This window comes from Poromitra crassiceps (genome assembly GCF_964638095.1).
Source record: "Poromitra crassiceps genome assembly, chromosome: 17".
Lineage (NCBI taxonomy): Eukaryota > Metazoa > Chordata > Actinopteri > Beryciformes > Melamphaidae > Poromitra > Poromitra crassiceps.
This window is the reverse complement of record NC_139635.1, coordinates 30705969-30732949: the sequence shown is the minus strand read 5'-3', so window position 1 is coordinate 30732949 and position 26981 is coordinate 30705969. Positions and strand designations below refer to the sequence as shown.

General features: G+C 45.5%; 1 protein-coding gene across 1 annotated transcript; it reads right to left on the bottom strand.

Annotated features, from left to right (window-relative positions):
* Positions 1–130: 130 nt before the first annotated feature.
* On the bottom strand, positions 131–25721 carry wnt9a (wingless-type MMTV integration site family, member 9A; the record flags this gene model as incomplete). Its single annotated transcript, XM_083653641.1, is given in 6 exon segments — positions 131–655; positions 5913–6175; positions 6689–6948; positions 25519–25622; positions 25626–25679; positions 25683–25721. Coding segments are annotated over 6 exon segments (1245 nt in total).
* Between the last annotated feature and the right edge of the window lie 1260 nt (positions 25722–26981).

Here is a 26981-nt window from a genome sequence, read left to right as displayed (position 1 = left end):
CAGAACACTGTTCCCACAGTGGAAGCAAAACCTTGTTCAAGAACGAAATAACCAGCGACCGCTCCTCTCTAAAACCCCCATCTTCCTGGCTGCAGCGGTCACAAGGCGGGCCGAGAGGCGCCCGAGCGGACTACCCTTTGCAGGTGTAGACCTCTTCTCTCTGCGTGCACTGCTTGCATTCGACGTAGCAGCACCAGCGCACCTGGCACTGGCAGGGCCTGGTCACTTCCCTGCTTTGGGTGTTATGGCCCCGCCCGCAGCAGATCGCGTCGCAGTTCTTGTCCTTGTAGCACTTGCGGGCGGCGGTGCCCGACGAGTACTTGCTGGGCCTACAGAAGCTGGGAGAGTCCTCGATGTGGAGCAGGTCCATGGTGCGAGGGATCTGATCGCTGGGCGGATCTGATCGCGGCGGCTGCTGCTGCTGTTGCTGCTGTTGCTGCTGCTGCTGCTGCTGCGGGCCTCGGCCCGTGGAGATCTCTCCCTCGCCCGTGGCCTCGTTGGTGGAGCTGCCGACCTTCAGGGAGGTCTCGTAGCGCTGCTTCAGCTGCTTGCCGATCTCGTGGAAGGGCAGGAGCTGCCTCCAGCAGGTCTGGACGGTGCAGGAGCCCGACACGCCGTGGCATTTACAAGTGGTCTCCACCCCGGCTTTGATGACCTGGTTGTGAGACAGTGGCAACACTGTTAGCGACCGCCAAGCATCAACAGACTGGAATGAAGAGTATGTATTTTTAATATGTCTTTGTTTGGTAAGCAGCGTTTCAAAGAGCCAAATTACCCAAATATGCTCACAATTACATGATTAGGGTTAGGGCTGGGCAGTGGACTGCAGTGGTTTTGGGAAGAATATAAAGAGACCATGGAAAAATGTTACATTCATTGCTCTATTTTTGATATCTTACCAAAAAAAAGGAAAAAATCGGAGGCTCCACTTATTAACTACCATCGACATGATACTGAATGACAGCAATTTAACATTGTGTCTAAGGCTTCAAATAAAAGTGGTGTATCATAAAGCAAGGAGCAAATTAATAATAGTCATTGGGAAGCAAAGATTGATTTTGTTATGATAATCACAGATGACAGATTTTGATTAAACTTAAAAACGGTTATTATGATAAGTAAGGGGAGGTTATTGCTGAGGAGCACTCTTCAATAAAAGATCCATTCAGTCGACCATGGGAAAGAGGAGACGTTAATACTTAGACACTGGGCGCTATTCTTGTCCTGTATGTCTAAACCCTCGGTTGATGTATCAACCCACTCTTCCAGTGTGGCAATTGTGATATAACACAGCGAGTAAGTCAAGCAAACAGCTGGAGAAGGAAGGGCTAAAGTAAAATCTTTTCTTCTGTAAAATCATGCATAATTGCCTGTGAAAGAGTCTCTGAGCTGGTCAGCTAAAAAGACCACCGCACGTTATTATAGCACTTGACCTCTGTGCGGTCAGCCAAAGTTAGCCTAATTTGTGTATCAACCACACCGTTAAACGTAGTGTGTGAAAATCGACGACAATAACACATTGTCTGGATGGGGTTTGGATGGTATCAGATTGGTGGATAGGAATCATATATTCACCACACTAGCAGTTCAAGAACAATTTTATGTCAGTCAGCTTTAAAATGTTGGAGGGATACAGAGGCTAGCACATTCCAGATTTGTGCTCCATATGGGAATTCATCCCAAATGCGGTGCACCTCACTACATGTGCAAATAAAAAAAAGCGCAAAAATAATGTTGTAAATCTTTTATCACAAATGAAATATCTTGAGACACTGGATTTTGGAGAGCCCAGCTGAAGAGGACGAGATTAGTCTTTTGGGAGATGTTTATGTCTGCTAACATTTGGGAAGTGTGCTTCTGCTATAATTCATTTTGAAACCAAAATGAAAATGGCTACAATATGAGAAAGCCCAAGTGAAAGTAACAGATTCCAGACCTCCAGTTTGCTTTGGCTCAACAGATTACAACCATTCTCTCTTCTTTTTGTTTTACCATTAAAATCAATTCCAAGTTGGGGGAAAAAAGCACACTCGCTCACCACAAACAGTTGCTGAATTTTGCCAAAGCACAAACGAAAGCTACTATTATCTATCTAATCTGAGAGGGAAAACCCAATATTGATTAACGAGCACTTTCAGATTTGACTAAATTTAGCAGTTAATTCAATCAATTTTGGTTAGTTCAGGGATTATTATTTTTTTCTTGAAATTCGACTGGAATGCACTGTGAAACTTTAACCATGTTATTCTATTGTGGTCATATTAAATTCCTTTTTGGCCATTTGGCCGTGTCTTGGATAGAAGTCAACTCCAATTTTGATATGGTAGTATATCCAGGATAAGGTACACAATTGATTAGCACTTCATACCACTCTTTATCTATAAGTAATTGCACTGAATTTAGCCTGTACTGTATTATCTGAACTTAGCCTGTACTGTATTATCTGAACTTAGCCTGTACTGTATTATCTGAACTTAGCCTGTACTGTATTATCTGAATTTAGCCTGTACTGTATTATCTGAACTTAGCCTGTACTGTATTATCTGAACTTAGCCTGTACTGTATTATCTGAACTTAGCCTGTACTGTATTATCTGAACTTAGCCTGTACTGTATTATCTGAATTTAGCCTGTACTGTATTATCTGAACTTAGCCTGTACTGTATTATCTGAACTTAGCCTGTACTGTATTATCTGAACTTAGCCTGTACTGTATTATCTGAACTTAGCCTGTACTGTATTATCTGAATTTAGCCTGTACTGTATTATCTGAATTTAGCCTGTACTGTATTATCTGAACTTAGCCTGTACTGTATTATCTGAACTTAGCCTGTACTGTATTATCTGAACTTAGCCTGTACTGTATTATCTGAATTTAGCCTGTACTGTATTATCTGAATTTAGCCTGTACTGTATTATCTGAACTTAGCCTGTACTGTATTATCTGAATTTAGCCTGTACTGTATTATCTGAACTTAGCCTGTACTGTATTATCTGAACTTAGCCTGTACTGTATTATCTGAACTTAGCCTGTACTGTATTATCTGAATTTAGCCTGTACTGTATTATCTGAATTTAGCCTGTACTGTATTATCTGAACTTAGCCTGTACTGTATTATCTGAATTTAGCCTGTACTGTATTATCTGAACTTAGCCTGTACTGTATTATCTGAACTTAGCCTGTACTGTATTATCTGAACTTAGCCTGTACTGTATTATCTGAACTTAGCCTGTACTGTATTATCTGAACTTAGCCTGTACTGTATTATCTGAACTTAGCCTGTACTGTATTATCTGAACTTAGCCTGTACTGTATTATCTGAATTTAGCCTGTACTGTATTATCTGAATTTAGCCTGTACTGTATTATCTGAACTTAGCCTGTACTGTATTATCTGAACTTAGCCTGTACTGTATTATCTGAACTTAGCCTGTACTGTATTATCTGAATTTAGCCTGTACTGTATTATCTGAATTTACCCTGTACTGTATTATCTGAATTTAGCCTGTACTGTATTATCTGAATTTAGCCTGTACTGTATTATCTGAACTTAGCCTGTACTGTATTATCTGAATTTAGCCTGTACTGTATTATCTGAACTTAGCCTGTACTGTATTATCTGAACTTAGCCTGTACTGTATTATCTGAACTTAGCCTGTACTGTATTATCTGAACTTAGCCTGTACTGTATTATCTGAATTTAGCCTGTACTGTATTATCTGAATTTAGCCTGTACTGTATTATCTGAATTTAGCCTGTACTGTATTATCTGAACTTAGCCTGTACTGTATTATCTGAACTTAGCCTGTACTGTATTATCTGAACTTAGCCTGTACTGTATTATCTGAATTTAGCCTGTACTGTATTATCGCTATTTTCCCACCATTTAACCCATCCAAGTGTGCAATTAGCCAGCATTTCTGTTTATATGTGACCACTCCAAATTAACTCTGACTCCCTGAAGCAAACCAAACCTCCTTCCCCTCTGACTTCCTCGTTTGCTTCATTTGTGTATTATAACTCTCTCATTTCACATTTGTTTGTTTCAAGTAGATTTTGAAATGATTTGTTACTTCAATGAAAGCCCAATTAAAGAGCCCAATTGAAAATAAGCACAGTGGCCTGTGCTTATTTTCAATCAGCTTTGTATCATTACAAAATCAGTAGTAGCGTCGCCGGGTCTTTGTATATTCCTTATTGTTCAATAAACGTGCATTTTATCCCAGATGTCCGACTTTTTCTCCTCACTTCTTCTTCGTCCCGCAATGAATGAGTGCACCGGCTTCTACTGCGCCACAGCGCCTCTATAGCGGTTGGGAGGTGTATATAACCAATGTGCAATACACATCCCAACCGCTATAGAGGCGCTGTGGCACAGTAGACAGCCGGTGCACTCATTCATTGCGGGACAAAGAAGAAGTGAGGAGAAAAAGTCGGACATCTGGGATAAAATGCACGTTTATTGAACAATAAGGAATATACAAAGACCCGGCGACGCTTCCGTAGAGCTTCCTAACATCTGTGGCTTTGAGGGTGAGTACATTACATGTTGGATTTGAACGTTTATGGACACGTAAATCAGGGAAAACCAAAACCGCCGACCGGAAAAGGGGACAAGTGTCCAAGACGCTGATGCAATGTAATGCAGTGTAATGTAATCAGCGTCTTGGTACAAGGCTAGGCATTCAAGTGCTCACGTCGTGAACATGCGCAGTTGACTAGAAGCCACTGAGGCTAACAATGTAGCAACCACTAGCTAGTGAGGTTAATGCAGGAAATGCAAAGGCATAATGACAGAGGAAAACAAGATGAGACTGTTGAGAATATCAACATGTTCCTCAGACATATTATAAAATGACTATAAAAAGCTCTATACAGCTAAAATGTCAATATATTTAATTGTCCAATGCGTCTGCCATGTTGTGAAACGTCACAGGCACGTCACAAGTCGTGAGCACGAAGCTTTCAGAAAGAATCCACATACCAAGTCGTGAATACCACATGAGGGCGCCGTTCAAGTGGATTTATGTCGTATTCACGGTAAACACGAGCCCAATTGAACGCAGCAAGAGACTCCATGGCAAAACTGCGACAAATGACATCATTATGACATCATTTGGACCAGGAAGTTCTGTGAATGAATGGGGAGCTCTTGGTCCAGGCGAGATGGAGGGAAGCTAAACATTGTTCACTTGCATAATTATATCAAACTGATTTTGTAATGATACAAAGCTGGTAGAAAATCAGCAAAGTGGCCCTTTAAAGGTGCTGTCAGTGATTTGCCCAGTTTGACTGGATTCTTAGGTTTCGTTTTCCAAACATCAGTGAGCAGTCCCCCTCCCATTTGTGGATGCACACAGAGGACCGCCTCTTTCTGGAGTTCTGCCTTCTGATTGGATAAAGTGGGTGCGGGTGACCCAGAATCTTTCTCTGCTGTGTACAGAGAAGGAGAGGCACTGTGGCACTAATGCCATAGACCACATACTCTATAATAGTGATTCCTAATGGAATATAGAGCTGTTTTAGACCTATTTTAACACAAAAACATCACAGCACCTTTAAGATGACAGTGGAAAAGTATTGCAATAAATAATAATTAATAAATGTAATAATTGTGTCTTCTTTTCTGAATTAAACTCCCATGTAATTCCCTAATGTCACTATGCTGGAGGTGAATAATGGTCTGCAGTGGCACTGTACATAACGTTTGAAAACAGGTCTAGCTAACAGTTAACAACTGCTTATCGTCAAAATCACATGGGGGCTGATATTTTGACGAGTGACGGATTTGCGCTGGAAAGTGAACTGGCACTTTATCAAAACTGTGCCCTCTTTCAAAAGGGGTTGACATCAGGAATTCATGGAGAAATGCTCTATGCGAAAACACAACATCGTCTCACGTTACACACTTGCCTTCATGCCCACATTGGTGTTGTGCATGTCCACACGTGCGCGCAGGTCCTTGTTGGAGCGTTTGCCCAGGAAGTCCTTCACAAACTTGTTGCTGTATTTGAGGTTGTCTCCGCAGCCGCCCCACTGCCAGGCCTTGCGGTTCTCCAGGTCGGGGGCCTCGTCACAGGTGCAGCGCTCCATCCGCCCCGCGCTGCAGGCTTTGGCCATCGCGTGCGTCAGCCCCGCTGAGGAGATGGCATACAAGAAGGCTGTCTCTTTAAATCCTGCAGAGGCACATGGGGAGAAACAACGAATGAGATACTGGCGAGAATGGAGAAGGGGAAAAAAATTAATCCAAAAGGAAGGGGAAGCAGATGGGGAACAGAGGTGGTGGTGTGTGCTCAAAGGATTGATCAACTTATGAGGAAGCAAACGTAGGTGCCTCTTGAAGAAAAGGCTCAAAAACATCACTGGAGCAGAGGCAGACTTCAGCCACTCATACGTTGAGCGAGGAAAAAAATTAATACTTGAATTGAATTAAGAAGCCTTTATTCTAACATGGCTTGGTTACAATGAACAATTAGAAAAACGACCGGTTTCGACATTCAAGGTCTTCATCGAGGCTTTTGAATTTCAAGTATTTCTTTTTTCCTTGCTCAACGTACGAGTGCCTGAAGCCTGCCTCCGCTCCAGGAAAGGGAAACAGCTGTAAAAACTCTAAATCTCACTAAGTCTAATTTTACAACAGCGCGGTCTTCAGAGAGACACAGAATGTGGTTCGACTCATCTGCCCCTACCTCTCTTGAGGATATTGGCTCTGTGGCGCCCCTCTAAGGTGCAGTTCCACCTCTCAAAGCGGAATTGATACTGGCACTCCAAGGCGCTCATGCTGATGGCCTCCATCAGGGTCTCGGCCACGCCCGGGTCTCGTCGGCACATCCTGCGCTGCTTCTTCTCCAGTTTGAGCCGGTCGCACAGCTTGTAGTGGGCCCGGCCCACCTTCTCCTCTGGTATAGAGCTCAGCGGCAGGATCGACAGCGGTTCATTACCTGTCAACCTAGGGGGAGAGATCACACACACACACACACACACACACACACACACACACACACACACACACACACACACACACACACACACACACACACACACACACACACACACACACACACACACACACACACACACACACACACACACACACACACACACACACACACACACACACACACACACACACACACACACACACACACACACACACACACACACACACACACACACACACACACACACACACACACACACACACACACACACACACACACACACACACACACACACACACACACACACACACACACACACACACACACACACACGCTCCAGTCAGCCGAAACCCAGCACGCCACGGGGAGGGAGTGGAAACATCTTGATAAAGTATCCAATAAAGCGCAGGATGCCGACCTTCCTGGATAAACAATAAGAGTTGCAAAGATATACTACATCAACAGCGCCGCGCGAGAGCAGCCGGTGCCGTTACAATGCTCCCAACGTTTTGGGTTAATGTTCAAATGAATTCGGGCTGTCATATTTGCGGGTCAAAAAGCGGAGTTCGGTGGTTAATGTTCAGGGGAATTCAACGTTTGCCGGAGATTGAGAAGATCTACGTCCTCCACCACAGTCACACAGGCGTGTCTGTGGATAATCGAGGAAGATCTTTCTTCTCAAAAAGGTTCCTTATACTGTTGTGTCTCCGTTAGCCATCCATCACCCTCAGCCAGTCACGACAGTATTGAAGCACTATAGTTTGAGGCTATGAAATGTATATTATGACTGCTAAAGCAGCCCGGGTGGTAATGCGGGACAGGTCTCAAACAATGGCGCACACTGAACGTGACAGTCATACCACAAGCATGTGAAACAGTAGCCAGCAGAGGCTTGGCTTAATATTTATATCATATCCTGAGGAGGGGGGGGGGGGGGGAATGCCACTCACAGCAGCGTTGTATAGATTTAAACATGATCACACAGGAGGCTTTACACTCTCATTATAGTAGCCCCCCCATACAAACGTCCAGTATTCAGGGTCTTAAAGCTGCGATCCATTTGAAATATAATGAGCACAAGTTTCAGTTCTAAACACGGTATAGAGAACATGTGGTGGAGTGGCGCTCCTCTCGTCAGTTTATTTAAGGGAAGCGTATATAAAACACACAAAGCGGGGTCTTGCCACACGGCTTTGGCGAAAGCAACCGCCGGCGTTCTGAGGTCGTGATGGGGAAAGCAGAGCTGTTGCTTTCATAAACACACACAGGGGACATGACTGTCGGGCCTGTGACCATTTTGGTCACACCAACTGACAGGATTGGCAGAGTAGTTGTTCATTATGTGTAATTTCTGGCCTCTTTTACACCCTTAAAGTGAAACTGAAGAATAAATGGATTTACAGAGCCTCACAAAAAAAGCACAATCCCTCCGGGCCCGTCTGCCCTCGCGGAGGGACTGGATTCCCTGAAATGACACTGCGGCGGCGCACTAATATTGACACCTCACCTGATGAGGTGTCAAGCTGCCTCGACAAAGTACCGCAGTCGTGGGCATTTACGATCTATTCGCTAACCCTCGTCTATTCGCGCAGCAGCCGCGGGTGACCCGGACCTGCCCCCTGGCATCAGAAGTTTGGCATCGGGGTTGTCGTGTTTGTTTTTCCACCCTTTTTTAACAGAGAATTAAGAGAAAGCATAACACACACACACACACACACACACACACACACACACACACAACTTTCCATTTGCATGTCTCCATAGACACGTACATAACAGTGACTGGCAACAAGCGCCGGTCTGTGTGACAGAGAGGGTGCGAGAGAGATCTTCCATTGGGTCCTCAGGGAGTCTTTTTAGCTTAGGTCTTGTGATTAAGTGTGACTTGAGAGGAAAAACCCTACAGTTGAATTAATTAGACGCAGTTCAAACAGATCGCTGCTACGTCAGAGTAACCGCAGCAAATGGCCCATTGCTAATTCTTGGACGAGCTCCTTGTTGAATGACCTGACCGTGAATGGTGACCTCACAACAGAGAGAGGGAGTTTCAGCTGACCATTTCAGAGAATTTATTCGAGAACTTTTTAGTCAAGGTAAGGCAGAGCACCTGCTAGCTATAATGTACCAGAAGAATCGATTGGTAAGATATTTGCACTTGTGAGTCCATTCGTTCGCTTTTGTCACCGCTCGTATCGCACAGCCTTCATAAGGCGTCCACAGGAGTACCTTTAAGAAGAGACTTTTCCTTTATTAAATCCAATCACTAACTGAAGTAGTTTCACACCAATGGGCTTCACATATAGGCGATACGTTATTATTGTCTTTACAATGGATGCATTTTCATTGGCTGCTTGAAACTGGAATAGAATCCAAGCAGTCGAGTAAAAAGAGGCAGGCTTCAGATTGGGTCAAACGCTTTCCTTTTTTCAAAACATGTTTGCCTTACCTAAACTTGTCTGACAGCTACGCATTTTCAAATGGAAAGCTGGCAAGCTGTGTCTTGACAGAGATCGCTCTCCCAACACACTTTAGAGTGTAAAAAATGTAGCCTATGGTGTAAGGCAGACAGCATGAGACAAGAGAACTATGTGGCTCTCTCTGAATAACTGACATTTTCCTTTTAATCGTTTCACCCTTTGTTAAAATACGCTGTGCTAACAATGCCAAGGAAAGATATTCTATATCGTTTTCCAGAACAAACAATTCCAGTTGACCTAGTCTATTACATGTGACTGACAAGCGTTCCACAACATTTCTATGCTAGGCTCGCATTCAAGGTTTTGAATGATGGCGCCATGTGGCGTACCTGACTAACTCCATTTGAAACGTCAGTAAATTCAAGGCATCGCTCAAAATCCGCCCGTGCGCCACAGAGCAGGAGGGCGCTGCAATCTGAGACCCAATAAACAAAGATTAATTGAAACGTGTGCATGTGCTAAGTTTAGTTTAGCAGCGGGATTCAACTGACAAGTGGTAGTCTTAATTTACTCGATACCAGCGGCATGACGTGCGCATTCCTCGGCGGGACGTGCATAGTAACAAGTATCCGTGTCAAATCGTCCAAAAGCCTAGAATGCCTGCCAAAACAAGAGGCCATTAAAATGACAGTCCTCCACTGTCTGCATGACGTCTGTCTGTCTGAGACGTAAAGACTGCTCTGAAGGCATGCTGGACCAGCGCCAAAGATGACACTGATTGCTGCTGCTGCGCTACTGTCTCTGTGGGCTTCCACACAGAGGCGCATTTCTCCCCAGTTACCAAGACGGCCTGGGGGCAAAGTGTAGAAGACGGCCTGGGGAGCAAAGTGTAGAAGACGGCCTGGGGGCAAAGTGTAGAAGACGGCCTGGGGGGCAAAGTGTAGAAGACGGCCTGGGGGCAAAGTGTAGAAGACGGCCTGGGGGGCAAAGTGTAGAAGACGGCCTGGGGGGCAAAGTGTAGAAGACGGCCTGGGGGGCAAAGTGTAGAAGACGGCCTGGGGGGCAAAGTGTAGAAGACGGCCTGGGGGCAAAGTGTAGAAGACGGCCTGGGGGGCAAAGTGTAGAAGACGGCCTGGGGGCAAAGTGTAGAAGACGGCCTGGGGGCAAAGTGTAGAAGACGGCCTGGGGGCAAAGTGTAGAAGACGGCCTGGGGGCAAAGTGTAGAAGACGGCCTGGGGGGCAAAGTGTAGAAGACGGCCTGGGGGCAAAGTGTAGAAGACGGCCTGGGGGCAAAGTGTAGAAGACGGCCTGGGGGCAAAGTGTAGAAGACGGCCTGGGGGGCAAAGTGTAGAAGACGGCCTGGGGGCAAAGTGTAGAAGACGGCCTGGGGGGCAAAGTGTACAAGACGGACTGGGGGGCAAAGTGTACAAGACGGACTGGGGGCAAAGTGTAGAAGACGGCCTGGGGGCAAAGTGTAGAAGACGGCCTGGGGGCAAAGTGTGCATAGGAGAGAGTCGAGGTCTCCGGAGAAGTTCTAAGCTACTGGCCCGAGGCCACGCTTAGTGCATGTTTCCGCTCAGCGGCAGACCAGAAGATAGGCAAATAGTATCACAGATTTGTATTTGATTCGATTTCTTCTGTCTTGTAAAAGGACTTGCTATCACTTCTAGAGCAGTGGTTCTCAAACTTTTTGATGTCAAGGACCCCTAAACGAACACGTACAAATTAGACCACAGACCCCCATTTGATACGATTTTGTCCCGGCAGGTCCCCCATCTGATAACATTGTTGCTTTTAGATGTTTTATTACAGAAAGTGGATGAAGCCCATGACCAAAATAGTCGTACATTCTGTCATTGTGTTACTTATGCCGGATGGGATTAGAGTGAAAATAATTTTGCTGTGGACCCCCTGGAACTCCCTCAAGGCCCCTGGGGGGTCTCCGGACCCCACTTTGAGAACCACTGTTCTCGATGACTATTGTTGATATCACTCATGCGCCTCATGCCCCTATACTGTCACACAAAAGGGTCCCAGCCACACATTCCTATATGGTGATCCACAAAAAAAGGGGGTTACACTGGCGTTTGCTGCAGAATGAACTCATTCAACTCCTCACTTACTGCGGAGCAAGAGAGAATTGGATAGGAGCATAATACACGTGGCTGCAGCACACAAAGCATTACAAATCTCAACTTGAAGTCTTTGGTCAATAAGTCATTCCTCGGTCTCCCCCGGTTTGATCCAACTTTTACGAGGAAAAAGTGGAAAAGCGCAGCTACGAGGTCTCTCAATGAAGCATGGGAAAATGCACACTGCCGCATAGCTTCTCTAATGAAACTCGCACGGGATTGAAAAGAGCAGGGTGAAGTGCGGGGACCATAGCCTCGCGGGGACCTTAGCCTCGCGGGGACCTGTATCTATACGCCACATTAGAATGTAAGAACATGTAAGCGTGTTTTCATATCACGGACCATTTTCTCAAGCTGTTTTTGTTTGAGGTGTTGGCACGGCAACACACATCACACATGGAATCTAACACCAACAGACATCATAAAATTCACTATTATCCTACGTGAGGTAGGGATTCTTGCTGGTGTTTGCTCAGCTTTGCTTTTTCCACACACACACACAGACACAGACACACACACACACACACACACACACACACACACAGACACGCACACACACTTCTCCCAGGCATCGCGCGCCTTTAAAACGGGCTAATCTCACTCGTTGCCTCCTCCGCTGTCTTTCATTGGAGAAACACTGCAGTTTGTTTAGTCCTTTCTCTCGACCTGTCAGCACCAGCCATTGCCCGTGACGTTTACTTTATATACATTTTCCAATACGGCTGGGCTCATTGCACACTGCGGAGCCTCAGAGTCGCTCCCTGGAGGAAATCATTGACTATTACTAAACTTTGCCATCATCACTCCCTCGCTGGCTTTACATTACAGTACAGCGAGCGCAGCTCTGGAAGGGACCCCCGGTGGTGGTGCGGTGCAGTGCTCTGCTGCCGGTAATTCTGCTCATTCTTCATGGGTTTGGTATGTAAATAGTTAAGGAGGGGGGCTTGTGTGGAGGACGTATTACAATACCTAACCTCTTGGTGGAAAACATATCACTTTGACTTTAACTTCCTTGGCCTAAATGAAGCACTCATTCCATGTATGAGCCACAAATGCAAACAGAAAGACACATTGTAACTGCTGGTGTTATTCACAAACTCACACAACCATACATAAACAAAGACAGCTCAGTTAGCAATATTACTGACAGCAGACTAAATATAGAACCAGAGCAGCAAACCTCATGAAAACCCTAATCCTAACTACGGTGTTTTTCACACATCACAGATATTGTTATTTTGCCACCTTTGCCAAGTCAGATACGGGTCTTGCATGACATATGAGGTGAAGCTCAAAGTCAGATTCTATAAACAAGTAATATTACGACTGCCTACAATAATCGAATGCCATAGCAATGTAGGAGCTACGGCATGGTGGCTCAGTGGTTAGTACTGTTGCCTCACAGCAAGAAGGTCCCGGGTTCGAACCCCGGTCCGTCCCAGGTCCTTTCTGTGTGGAGTTTGCATGTTCTCCCTGTGTTCGTGTGGGTTTTCTCCGGGTGCTCCGGTTTCCTCCCACCACCTAAAGACATGTTCGGGTTAATACTCCTGTCAGTGACCCTGACCAAGGTACTGGCAAAATAACTGGAGTTGGTCCCCGGGCGCTGCACTGCGGCTGCCCACTGTTCTAGGAAGGTTCCTAGTAGAGGATGGGTCAAATGCAGAGAATGAATTTCTCCATGGGGATAAATAAAGGATAACTTAACTTAACTTAAGATCAATACAGTGATTTGGGTGTCCACATGCCCTGCCTACCAACACGAGGGTCGTAAGTTCGAGCCCGGCTTGGTCGGACGTCCAAGGTGGGCAGGCACAGGCACGGTACAGGCACAATTGGCCGTGTCTGCAGGTGGGAATCTGGATTAAGGGTATGTGTCCTGGTTGCTCGATCGGGGGAGGGGAACTGGGGAGAACAGCGTGATCCTCCCACGTGCTACGTCCTGCAGGTGAAACATTCCGCTGTCAGGCGAAAAGAAGTGGCTGGCGACTGCACACGTGTCAGAGGAAGCATGTGCTAGTCTATGGCTCTCCCCAGATCGGCAGAGGGGGTGGAGCAACGACCGGGACAGCAGGGGGAATTGGCCAAGTACAATTGGGGAGAAAATCGGGGGGGAATCCGGGAAGAAAGAAAAAAAAACGTTCATGATTTGTTTCCAGTGGAAAAGCTCAGTACGGTGTACCACATGTTGAGCAAGATCAGTTCAATGTTTTGAATTGAATTTGGCAAGTTAATATCGACAATAAACATACATTTGATTATTCTGCTATTTTTCATATTTGGAGATGAGGAGGAAGGTCTTGGGCAGCAAAGTGAGCCTTTTCTTCATCTCCACCCCACGAGACGAACAGGTGGCTACTTGGTGGCAAGTTTGTGTATATATACGTGTGTCTGTGTGTGCACGTGCTTGTGTGCACTTACTACCTTAAGTCAACAGCTATAAGAGCCAGTCCTGGCTGAACGCGCCCAGGCAGAAAAGCACAAAAGCCGCAGTTTCTCCATCAGCCTGAACTTGCAGGTTGTGTGGTCTCGTCTGGTGTCTCTAGACCCCCCCCCCCCCCCCTCCTCCTCCTCCTCTCTCCCTCCCCCCCTCTCTCATGGGGCAGCTCTCCGAACTTCCCCTATTCCCACCGGTCAATTAGTGTAAGCCAATGCCAATCATTCTCTCCAGCTGTTGGCTCAAAACAAAGCCTCTTCCAGACAAAACCACTGCTGTCTACAAAGGTAACAGCCAACGCAAGACAACGACAGACATGAACATGTGTGCTAGAAGGGACAATCTGTTCCGCCGTGCAGCTCATCTGAGAAAAACCTATCCGTTCAAAAAAAAAACACGTTGGTATTGCTCTTAAAATAAAAGGGTGAGTTTTTGAAGAAAACCAAAGTTGCCAGTGCCTGATCTCTCACGCACTTTTTTCTCCTTCTTTCATGGTGTTTAAATGCTCCTCTTGGGGGGGAAAGTGTGTTTTTCTCAGAAATGTTGGATGAACTTCAGACCACCCTGCCCAGGTCCCATCTGGTGTATCACGGGCCAGGCTGTGCCAGAGGTAGTAGGAATGTGTCTGTGTGCGCGTGTGTGCGTGCGTGTGTTTTGTGTGTGTGTGTGCGTGTGCGTGCGTGCGTGCGTGCGTGTGTGTGCGTGCGTGTGTGTGTGCGTGGGTGCGTGTTTGTGTGTGTGTGTGTGTGTGTGGTGTTTCCCCTCTGGTCCGCTCTAGCTATGGCCGACAATGTGTTCCACAGCTCAGGCTCGAAATAATTGAAGAAAGCATGATTCAGTCTCAAATGTCTCTCTGGTGGTATACAGAGAGTCTGGTCAGCGACAGGAGGGAGATGAGACAAGGAAATCTGCACTACACTCCACTCAAATATGTGGACTTTTCCCCCCCCTGGCAGCCGTATTGACACTGTTCGTTTCCCATGTCATTAAAGCCAGAAATAGGGGAAAGAGTGACCGGTTATGCATGAGGCTAAGATAAGATTAGCGATTGGTTGAAAGCACTGGGTGTTGTGACTACCCCTAACAAGCTGTGACTGACACAGTACAGTAACATGACAGAACGACTTTGAAGTCGTTATTAGTTGAGTAATGAGCCTTTCCGCATAGTGAGAATGTGATGCAGAGTCTAGAAGCGCCGCCGTTCACAGCATAAAGGGGAAAGTCCCCCTGCGCTGACCTCAACAGGATATGACCCGACTCTTATGTCATGTGTTGTCCCTTCTGCTCATTTACAACCCGCACAGGACGTGTCAGGGTTCTGCCACTAATTGATTGACCCGGGCCAGGTTCCTGTTCTAGATAATCTTCAGAAGCTTTTTGGGAATGTTCTCACTGCGAATGACATGTCGCAGTGGCGATCTTTCATTTAAATCCGGTGCAAGTTAAAGGGACGGTTCACCCCAAAATCAAAAGTACATTCTTTTTCCTCTTACCTGTAGTGCTGTTTATCCATCTAGATCAGGGGTTCCCAAACTTTTTCATCTTGGCACAAAAGATACATTTTGTGTCTCTCTGGGACCCAAACTCACAAAAAACATACGGTAATGAGTTGCCATGGCAACCAGTTGGCGGCCCACCCACCCCCCACGGGTCCGCGACCCAAATTGGGTCCCAGCCCATAGTTTGGGAAACACTGATCTAGATCATTGTGGTGTGAGTTGCCAAGCTTTGGAGATATTGGCCGTAGAAGTCACCGTCTACCTTCTCTCCAATATATACAGTATATACACGCAGCCAGATTTTTTAAATAGGTAATTGCCCTAATTATCTAAGGATGTGATGTCATCAGTGATTATGTCATCAGTGATGTCATCCTTCATGGCTGAGGCTATATAAGTTCAGTGATGATGTCATCAGTGATGTCATCAGTCTGAGGCTATATAAGTGATGGGAGTATAAGTAGGTCGAATCGGGGAGGAACCAGACGGATGATGGGAATCATGATACGGGGTCTGCACAATGTCCACGAAGAAAGAAGGAGAAGGAAGTGACCAAGATCAGAGAAGAACAGAGGTTATCTGAGGCTGTTAAATGTGGAGATGGGAAAGAAACGAAGACAGGATGGGAATAAGGCTCCGGAGGAGAAGAAGGAGGAAGGAACTAGTCGGAGTGACGTGATCTGCGTGGACAAGAAGCAATTCATGACCTTCATTGCTGTGGTTATTAACTGTGCTGCTGGTTTGAGTGGGAAGACGACAGGGAATGGGATCGGGCTTGACACTATTAAGAGATTGCTGGAGGTGGATGTATCTGAAGCAAAGATGGCTGAAATACTGTGGGATGCATTTAAGCAAACTCAGACAATTGTGTCTGGGTAAGAGAAAAAATATTCCCTAACTGTGAGAGGCAGCAATGTGCCACAAGGCATCCAGTCTGTCGGAAAGCCATAAGAAGAAGAAGCAGAAGAAGAAGAGGAAGCAGAAGAAGAAGATGACACCTTCAACTTCATGAAATTGAAGGCGCGTTGCTCAGGAGGGTTGAGGAGTGGAGGATGAACATGAGATGAGGCGCAACAGCCAAGATTTAGGAGGTGTGAGAAACGCCGGAAACTTGAAAGAAGAAGAACCAGGTCTAGAGTGAGAGCATCCAACTGTGAGAGGCAGCAATGTGCCGCAAGGCATCCAGTCTGAGAAGAAGGAACCAGACGGAGACCATGGCTTCCACCCGTGGGCTGTGCGGGTGACCTGACAGAGACAGATTATTTTATTAGGTGATTGCCCTAATTGTCATCAGTGATGTCATCTGTGATGATATCATCTGACCCATAGAGCAGGCGATGTCACTAATTATGTGATGTCATCAGTGAGGTCAGTGATGATGCCATCAGTCATGTCATCAGCGATGATGTCATCGGAGCCAGATTTTTAAATTAGACTAATTAGATAATGATGTGATGTCATCAGTGATGATGTCATCAGTGATGTCATCAGTGATGATGTCAAAAGTGATGTCATAAGGGCGTGCACACACACACAAGGAGGCATTGTGACAAGACTGATCAGTGATGTCAATAATGGGGCACACACACACACACACACACACACACACATAAGGAGGCATTGTGACATCACTGATGTAATCACATTTAGTGAGCAACACACACACACACACACACACTGCGAGGCCACGCAGCAGCAGAGCTACGGGTGAGCCCACGCAGCCTAGTATATAGTAGGCCTAGTATATATATGTATCAGTATCTGAAAAAAAACAACTCAACAACAAATTCTCTTTCCAGAAATCATGACCCGGTTCCACAGACCTTGTTGTGAGCAGTTTCATGTAGGAACTATTTTCTTTCAACCGAATTACACCCACTAGCTGCAAACTAGCTGCTGACCTTGTTGTGAGCAGTTTAATGTACCGTAGGTACTATTTTCTTTCGACCGAACTACACCCGATAGCTGTTAGTTCCTACATGAAACTGCTCACAACAAGGTCTGTGGATTATCTTGAGTAACCGGGTCATGAATTCTGGAAGGAGACATTGCTGTTACGTTTTTCAAATGTATTTTTTGGCGTTTTGAGAACCACAAGCCATCCAGTTCCATTGCATTCGAGAGAAGGCAGACATCTCTACGGCTGATATCTCCAAAACTCTGCAACTCACACCATCTAGATCAGAGGTTTTCAAAGTGGGAGGCGGGCCTCCCCAGGGGAACTCCAAGCAGTTTCAGGGGAGGCATTCAGTGAATGGAAGTGAAATAATATTACATCAGTTATTAAAAGGAGATCTCATAGAGTAGCCTAAATGTGTGTGATTTGCTTAAAGAGATAGTTCAGAGATACAGTAATTTGGGGGAATTTGACCATTTCCCCCACTTTCCCACAGTCAGAAACTAATAAATGCCTTCAGACAGACCTTTTCTACTATGTATTCGGTGTAGTTTGAAGGATGCCAAACAGCAATATCAGGCTATCTTGGCTCAAGTTGTTGAGTGTCTATCGGATCATATAAGATATTTCATGATCACATGGCATCCAGGAATTGAGCGAGGGGGGGCTCCTTTTTCCAAGCTTTTGTCTGGGGGGGAGGGGGGGGGGGATCCCCCAGTCTCAGAACCCCCAGTCTCAGACTTTGAAACCCCCTCATAGATGGATGAATAGCAGTGAGATGGAAAATATTGATTTGGGATTTTGCGGTGAACTGTCCCTTTAAAGTGTCCCTAATTCCATTCTTCCTCTTTAGGATTTTTTTTTATCCATATAAACTTCCAACTTTCAATTCACAAAGACTCGGCAAAAGAAGGAGGGGGAAAAAAAGTACTTTTCAACTCAACTTCTGCATGGCTGAGTTTTCAACGCACGGCGCCGGTGGGTGAATGCAGGCAGTAGTAGCTGAGAAGTAGGACTAGAGGCTGTGGCTTTGGGAATGGGAGTGTGGGGCTTTGGTAAGAGGTTTAACTGCTATGTGAGAACTCAAGGCTTCTAAGGTCAGCGGCTCAGTTATAGTCACTGTGTGACTGGCACAGATTGGGCGCGCTGCAGTGTCCGCATGACTCCCCTGTTCTAGCCTACGCCATGGCACAGAGCGCCCCTGTACCAGCGCCCCCCGACGCACCACGCTCAGGCACACACGCTCGCCGATTCGCACACGCTGACACGAGAATCAGACGGCCATTATTTGGTAAGCGAGCAGAACAACACGCTAATAGTTGAACTATATACTGAAGCGTGTGTGCAGATTACAGATGGGCAAATGCAACATTTGCCCGTTTATTTATTTGACACTGGGCAAAAGCACTTTTGCGATCAAGCCAAGCATGCAAAGTCAAACCACGGAAGCCAAAACAACTCACAAAACGGCAGCTGTTTTCAACCCTCCATGCATCAGCAAATGCAAGTGGCTGAGTTTAGACATAGGCCTATTACTAACGGTTATTTACTGTTACTACCAAAAGATTAAGCTTTTTCCTCCACGAAAATTCAAGCTGAAAGGCCAACTTAACTAGGCTACAACAGGTGATATATTGTAAATTTACAGTAAGACATGAACAGACGATGAACACGATCCTACTGTATTTTGTCCAATGTAACAGAAAGGTACAGTAACTCTAAGTTGAAGCTGGAAAGTATTGATATTTTTGCCTCACCTCCTGAGCGATACATGGATTACCTACAGTAGTGTGAGAATGACTGACTTTTGACAATTGATTGACACTTGAGGAAACAGCACCCAGTTGAGAGAAAGGCCAAATCAGCCATTATCAAGAAAATCATGTTTGTTTTGGGGGTTGTTTGCGGTTGGAAACTTTCACCTTGCCTATAGGCCCGTGCATGTCAGCGTATACGTCACTGCGGTAATTTGCAATGTAACTTTAGGACATAAAGACTGTGTCCATTCTCCATAATGCCCATGGCTTTACAGATAAATATGCCTTTCGGGGCAAAGCATGCTCTGTGTAATAACACCCATTTGGCAAACACACATTTGAGAGCGTGTCAGGTCAGGCCTCTACGGGCTTGTGTTTATGCCAGATAATCGTCCACATATAGAAGAGCATAACCAGGCATTTCTGGAAAGGTATGACCCACTAGATGAGAAACTTTCTTTGAGATGTGTGTGTGTGTGTGTGTGTGTGTGTGTGTGTGTGTGTGTGTGTGTGTGTGTGTGTGTGTGTGTGTGTGTGTGTGTGTGTGTGTGTGTGTGTGTGTGTGTGTGTGTGCGTGCGCGCATGTGCATGTGCGTGTGTGCAATTATAATAAGTCATTACAAACAGGTGTATGACTTTATGAAATTATTATATTTTATGTTGGCTGGGATGGCAAGTTTTCCCCCCACTTTATTGGCAAAAGATGCATTTGAAACTAGGGCTGGGCGATATGGACGAATCAATCATCACAAGATATATATATATATATATATATATATATATATATATATATATATATATATGTGCTTTCAGGTGCTTTCACAAAATATTTACACAATGAGGTTTTGATAAATAATCATTGGCAATGTGCAAATGACTAAGTGGCTAAAGACAAATGATAGAAAAGCTGGTAAATGATATCACTTTACTGTAATGCAGCCTTTAAAACCAGGAAAGGACAACGTTTATGCCATCCATCCAAATCATGATACAATATCCAACCTCGAAGACGATATCTAGTCTCATATCACGATATCGATATATTGCCCAGCCCTATTTGAAACCAAACCTATCATAACGTGAGACATGAGAGAATAGAGAGATGGACAGATCTTCTCTGGAGGACCAACATTTTAAGTGAGGGTTTGTCAATCTTGCTAATCTTGGCCCATGTGAAGTGCCATGTCGCTCTTATTCCCACAAACCAGGCAGGGAAACTGGCCTGTGGTCAAGCATGGAAAACACAGGACATGGCGGTCACACTAACTAGCATCATCTCATCAATCCCTGACCGCTGAAAGTATCATGAGTCTATATTAGCTTTCCTGTTTTGCAAATTACCCGTGCCTCCAACCGCATCTGTGAAGATCATCATGTGTGTACTGTACAGTCTTACCAACAAGACCTTTTCTCCGCATCTCTGCTCACTATCCGCCGATGAAGTGCAGCAGCTAACTGGGAGGACTGAACTTAGAGCGCCCGGCCTTTTAAAACCCAATAGCTGTGGTCTCTTCGGGCACGCCGATGACACCAGAACCAGAAGTCCTTCGGATGTGAGTGGGCCAAACACATTTTAAAAGCCTTACCAAACCATGTAATCTTCAAAATATACACTACAACCATATTATTATACAGTATGAGCCCCATAACAGCCCACTACAGACACCGCTGAAACCGTCATAACAAAGGTGTGTACCATGCTGCAGACTTCTCTAAATGATTCACCCCATAAAATAAGCAGCAATGTTGTGCATGACTCAGAGGGAAAAGCAATTTAGAAGAGACAAGATATTCCATGTAGAGAGGAGAGTTTTTGGCTGAGGCTCTGTAAACTGAAAGATGAGAGTAACTTAGTACATGACATGCATTTTTGGCCATAACTAGACATACGTGGACCCCCCCCCCCCCCCCCCCCCCTCCCCCTTTTGTATTTTCACAAAGCTGGCTGCCTTTAAATGTGATGTTTTCACATTACATTTCCCACTCTCCTAAGGTTACCCAAAGATGTTAAAAAGTGCTGATTGCAGGCCCATCCTGCCCTCCCAGAAGACAGTGCACCCCCCTGTGGCGTCCGCGGGCATCGCAGGCTTTCCATTGAGATGTCAGAGTGCAGGGGCGCTCACAAAGCAGGGCTTAGCTCAAATCCACATGTATCAAACAGAAATATAAAGAAAACAAAGCTGCCTTTTTTTTTCTCCTCCAGAGGGCTATGTGGTCTGTTATCTAAGCCTCCCAGGTCTGCGTGATCTCATCAGTCGACATGGCCACACCGCCAGTGCTGAGAGAATGCTATCTCGTTCGGGCTGCGCGGTAAAGTGATACCCTCTGAGGTGTGGCCGTAGCCACAGGATATCCTATGAAGTTGGGAAATCCCTCTATCAACGGGCGCTCCCCGCCCTGCCGCACGTCAGGGCTAATCAGTCCTTAAGGCCCCCGGTAATGAGACGCCCGCCACCACTGTCTGCCAGGCAACGCCAGCCTGAGCCCACACTAACTCTGCTAGTCCTAATGAGCGGTAATCACCCGGCAGCTCACCACAAACCACCGCAGGGATGCCTGCACGGCACGCACATGAGGCGGGGAGAGGAGGAGAGGAGGAGAGGAGAGAAGGGCGACCAGAGGAAATGTTGACATGGAGCCACTTAAATAACATCGTTACATCTCCTCCTACTTCAACGTCACCTACTTAAAATCGCCTACTTAAACTTTAAGATGCATTGGCGTTTGATACGCATCAGGAACCCATTCAGCCATGTGATAAAAGCCTTTTACAGTAGCATGCCGAAAATCACTCCTCCTAAGTCAATTTACACACATCCCATTTGTTAGCGTGTTGCTTTTGGCACGTCGCCTCGCTTAATGGGGCATTTGGAAACAAGAATACCATCTGAAAGGGCATCGGCAGCACTGCGTGGCGAGCAAACAACGACAGCAATAATTAAGTGCCAAGTAATAGCAACCGCTATATTGGCTTCTTCCGCATAATGTGGGGCCTCCCTCCCAGTTGCATGACTGTGGGCAGCCTTCCTGTATATGTCGCACATGAACTAAATAAAAACAAGCCCTTGACTCGGAGTCAGGGCGCGCATTCAGCACGGTTTACAAGACCACAGAATGACATGCCCTCCACCGAAAGCTCACATTTAAATGAATGGAGCCTGGTCTGAGACTCCTCAGCGTGAACCCCCCGACGGGGTCAACCCGCGCCAAACAAATCACTTCCCTTTCTGACGGGTCACAGAACTTCCCCTGAAGGCACTGTAACCTATTAAGTCAAAGAATGAAAGCCCCCACGAACATCTTTGTTGTAGTCCTAATGATAAGGCCTTTAGTGGGCCCAGCACCTGCCACAACAGAACATCTTTGTTGTAGTTCTAATGATAAGGCCTTTAGTGGGCCCAGCACCTGCCACAACAGGCTGAGGGAGAGAAAATGAGTGCTCACATTTTTGTGGCAAAGGATGACAATTTAAGCGGGCGCTTGACTACGCTAGGAATCCCACCCCACCCTCTGCTGCGCAGACTATGGGCAAGAGAGATTGTGTTTATGTTACACTTACGCTCCACCGCACTCTGGAAATTGGGTATGCAACATTGACCCTGTATTTTGAGTAAATCAGTACCCAGGAGGCCCTAGGATGCCTCGTGCTCATGGCATATTTATTTGGATAGGCTTGCGTTCGTATGTTCTCAACTCAAAGTCGTTGCAAAGTGTCACCGGTGTGGAGTTTCTGGGACGTCGGCGTAACGGGGGCGTCACATTTTTCACATGTATCTGTGTCACCTGGGCAGCGTCTTTTTCACTGTGTTTCGTGTTCTTCAGCTGCAGGGCTAAATCATCCGCTGACACTCATTCATATTCCCCTCTCCTCCTCCTCGGGCCCATGGAATAATAAATCTGGCGTATTGTAATAGCACATGTCTCTTTGCACTACAGAGGCCAGAGATATAGAGAGCAGACTGACAGAGGGAATTGAAAACAAGTGCTAACTGAATAAGTAAATACGCATTACCATTAGAGCCATTAGAGTGGATGCGAACGCCAATTTGGCACGTCAACTTTAATACACGCCGCCCGCAGGCCAAGGGGCGACACTGCTCGAGGAGAGTACCCTACTGGAGGGGAGACAGACAGACAGACAGAGGCAACGGCAGAGAAAGCAATGGATACTGGTGTGAGTGTTATAGATGGTGACGTTTGGGTGAGAGGGAGACGTTTCCATCATACAGAGCTCTAACACGTGCCACATGCTTGCATTACCCAGTCAACACGTTGTTAAAACATCCGAGAGTCGACCCTTAACCTGGAGAGTTGACACATTGGCACTATAGTCTAAACGGTGACAGTCCCATTCATTCAGACAGGATTGTTATCTGGAACAGTGGTTCTCAATGTGGGGTCCGGGGACCACCAGGGGTCCTTGAGCGGCTTCCAGGACGTCCCCAGCAAAAAAAAGGGGAATCGTTTATTTTCACTATAATTCTCTCCCTAAGTAACACAATGACAGGGATGTACAGTATGACTATGGTCATGATGAGTATCATACTGTATACTTTCTGTAATAAAACATGTCAAGGCAAAAATCTTATCAGATGGGGACCCTGGGACAAAATCTTATCAACTGGCGGGTCCGTGGTCTATTTTGTGTCAGTTTAGGGGTCCTTGACGTGAAAAAGTTTGAGAACCACTGATCTAGAAAGTGAATTAGTCTGGCCATCATTGCTATTCCATCCCTTGTTGTTCCTATTTTGTATGTGCTTCTTTATACCCGCATAGTTTATAAATCAGAGAGAAGGTAACACCCACTTCAACAGCCCCTGAGGTGCAACAAACCAGTTTAAAGCTGCATTATGTCTAACAGACCCTGGAGGGGGGGTGCTTTCCTCTGTTCCCTTAAAGATCCACAGATAACAATGCCCTTATCACCTAATACTCGTGGAGCTCACCCTGCACTCATATACCTACCATCAATCTGACTCTGCTGGAACGGCTTCAAGTGTCATCACTCCACAGCCTGTGGCCATTTGCCTGAGCTCCAGACTCCGGTGCTCTTTGCAGCATGCACAGGGGGAGCGTTAACAACATCTATCAACAACGATATTCAATTTGCTGTGATAAAGCATCGAGGTTTTGCTGGATGTCACATCTTGTGCTTCCTATGAGATGGCACTAAGCCTATGACTGGGCCCTGTATGTATGGATGAATGAGTGATGGTGATTTAGAAACTGCAAAGACAGGTCCTGAGAAAAAGGGAGGGGTGGGTTGAGTGAGTGTCACTTTTTTCCCTCTCACTTTTGGATCAAACCCTCCAAACCCACGGCTGCTCACAGACTTGACCTGCTGACTTTGAATGACCTAATGACTTAATTAATGTTAATTGGTTCGTCCCACACTTAGCTAAAAAGTGAAGTTGATGTGAACAGACAACCTGGAGTGCAAGCGCATTAGCAGCCTTGTAAGGTGGAGGTCATAGTGGGCTACACCTCAAATCTAAGGCGTTCCCTGGGAACGACTTACTTTGAAATATGTAGCCCTTGCGCTCCTACAAAATTAAACATTATTGTGTATATGACATGATTCATGAAACGGTAAATTTATAAGATGAATTTCCCAACACGTGTTCCAACTGTTTTTAAACTTAGTGGGAGCGCTAGAAAAACCCCGGGCCAGAGCTGTCTGATGTTTATCCTGGATGAGGGGAATTTTCAGTGCAAGCTGAGCAGACGTTTCGGCCACCAGTTCAGTCAGTCAGATTACTTTATTGTTACCAGCTGTTGAGGCTGAAGCCTACACACTCACCTTTTGCTCCACGTCTGTTTTCAGAGTCGACTTAGAATATGATTTTACAAGTGTTTCAACAAAATAATCACACGACCACTAGGGCTACTACCTGCCATTCAAGTGTGCCAAATACAGCGGGCGGCTGGCCCAATTGCCAGGGGAACAGTGGGTGAGCCTTCCCCCGGACAGAAATGGGTTTTCAGCCAAACCTTTTAGCCTACACACACCCCAAGGCTGAATACAAGCCGTGAACTTGTGTGTGCTGCGTTAGACAGTTTGGTTGCCTACTCGCTGACACGGCTTGTCTACAGCACTCTGTGAATTGGCAGCAGCGCGCAATGAGGCGAAATCATCCTCCAGAACCTGCTGCAGCCACCCGCTGTGAGGGAGGCGCGCCCGGTCTGAGCGCTACAACCACCGCAACAAGTGACACCAAGACCAACAGCACGCAATATTAACTAGTGATGCAGACAAAACATCAATTAGGCCCAATGTTTGTTTTTTTGTAATACACTATTATGCTCGTTAGTTTATGTTAAAGACATGCAATGAAACTCAAAAGAAAAAACTGTTCGCTGCTTTATTGTTGCCTATTTCACGAATGAATCAAATCAATGAGATGAGCATCATCAGGGATGAGTGTGCGTGATGTGTGCTTACCCGAAATATGCTGCGGTTGGTCCAGGCAAGTTGAGAAGAGACACTATAACTGTGAACGATAACCATCCCAGGAGTAGGTGTCCATCCAGCATTTTGCTGCGGCTCTAGGGCAGATCATTTCGTTTCTCCTGAGTAGCTGTGTAAAATCCCTTGTTGAACGTTCAGCACTTCTTATACAGAGAGGAACTGCGCGCTCCTCCCATCAGCAGAGAGCAAGGGAGCGAGAGAGAGGGGGAGGGAGGGAGAGAGAGAGAGAGAGAGAGCGAGAGAGAGAGAGAAGGGGATACCCACAGACTGAGTGCAATGATTCTCAATTTCTCATATTTCATATAGATAAATTCTCTGTGTATACTGTGTCTTAATTTATGATTGACATTTATGGGATGCATTTGGGCTGTTTAAGTGCCATACAGTCAATGTTTATGCTGACTGAGGTCAGTGGAGCTGGCTTGCACTGGATGATAGAAAACTTGTTTACCTTTAGGCAATGGCAATTTATTTCCTGAATGGCAAGACTTAAGTTGGTTTTATCCAACAGGCAGCACAATACACAATCCTATATGCTGCAATGTATGGAAATATGGAAACTTATATGGTCCAAACTGCTCAAATTGTAAACGTCTGTATCCAACAGTGATAACATAAGATATGTTTTGTTTGTGTTGATTAAACAGTCAAAATGACATCATATAGGGCAGAAATGCAGGTTTCATAGATTTTGGTTAAAGATTGTCTGTTGAAGTTAAATATCAGTCTAGTCATGCATTTGAAAGAGAATGATCAGTTCTCCTAACCACAAGCGCTGAGGTGAGTTCGTCTGTAGTTCACAATGAAGAAAGTATGTTTCTCAGAAAAATGTAACTCAAAGCTATTTCACAAGATCTGAAGATGAAACCTTTAATCACTTTGCAAAATATCATATTGAAAGCCATAAATCAATTGGCAAACTATCAATCACTGTGCTTGTAGCGAGTAATCTGAACCCTCTGGCAGGCCCGCTCATGAAAAATATTTACTCTTCCTTCCTACGCGTTTGATTGCATAAGAGAGAAAGATTACCCAAACTTTTAGCAAGTGTCATCGAAAACATTCTCAAACATGCAAACACCATTTTTGCGCTGTTACATGAAAGATACTAAAAATAGTCATCCAAAATAGAATATGAGCATATCATTTGATTCAACGGTTAATTATTTCACGAGTTAAAAGAAAAGCAAATTATTGTATGAACTATTCATAGCTGAAGCTCAATGATTATTTTTGCTCCATCTTAATTAAATAGTTTTACACTTACAGTAGAATTATTAGCTGTTTAGATTGGAGTCGCTTCCATGAAAAAATTGTATCTGTGTTACTGGCATGGCATTACAACAATATTTACAGATTTACTCCACAAATACATGACTGCAACATGAGAGCATGCAATAATGTGTTGAAAGCCGCATTACAGATTTGTTGACTAA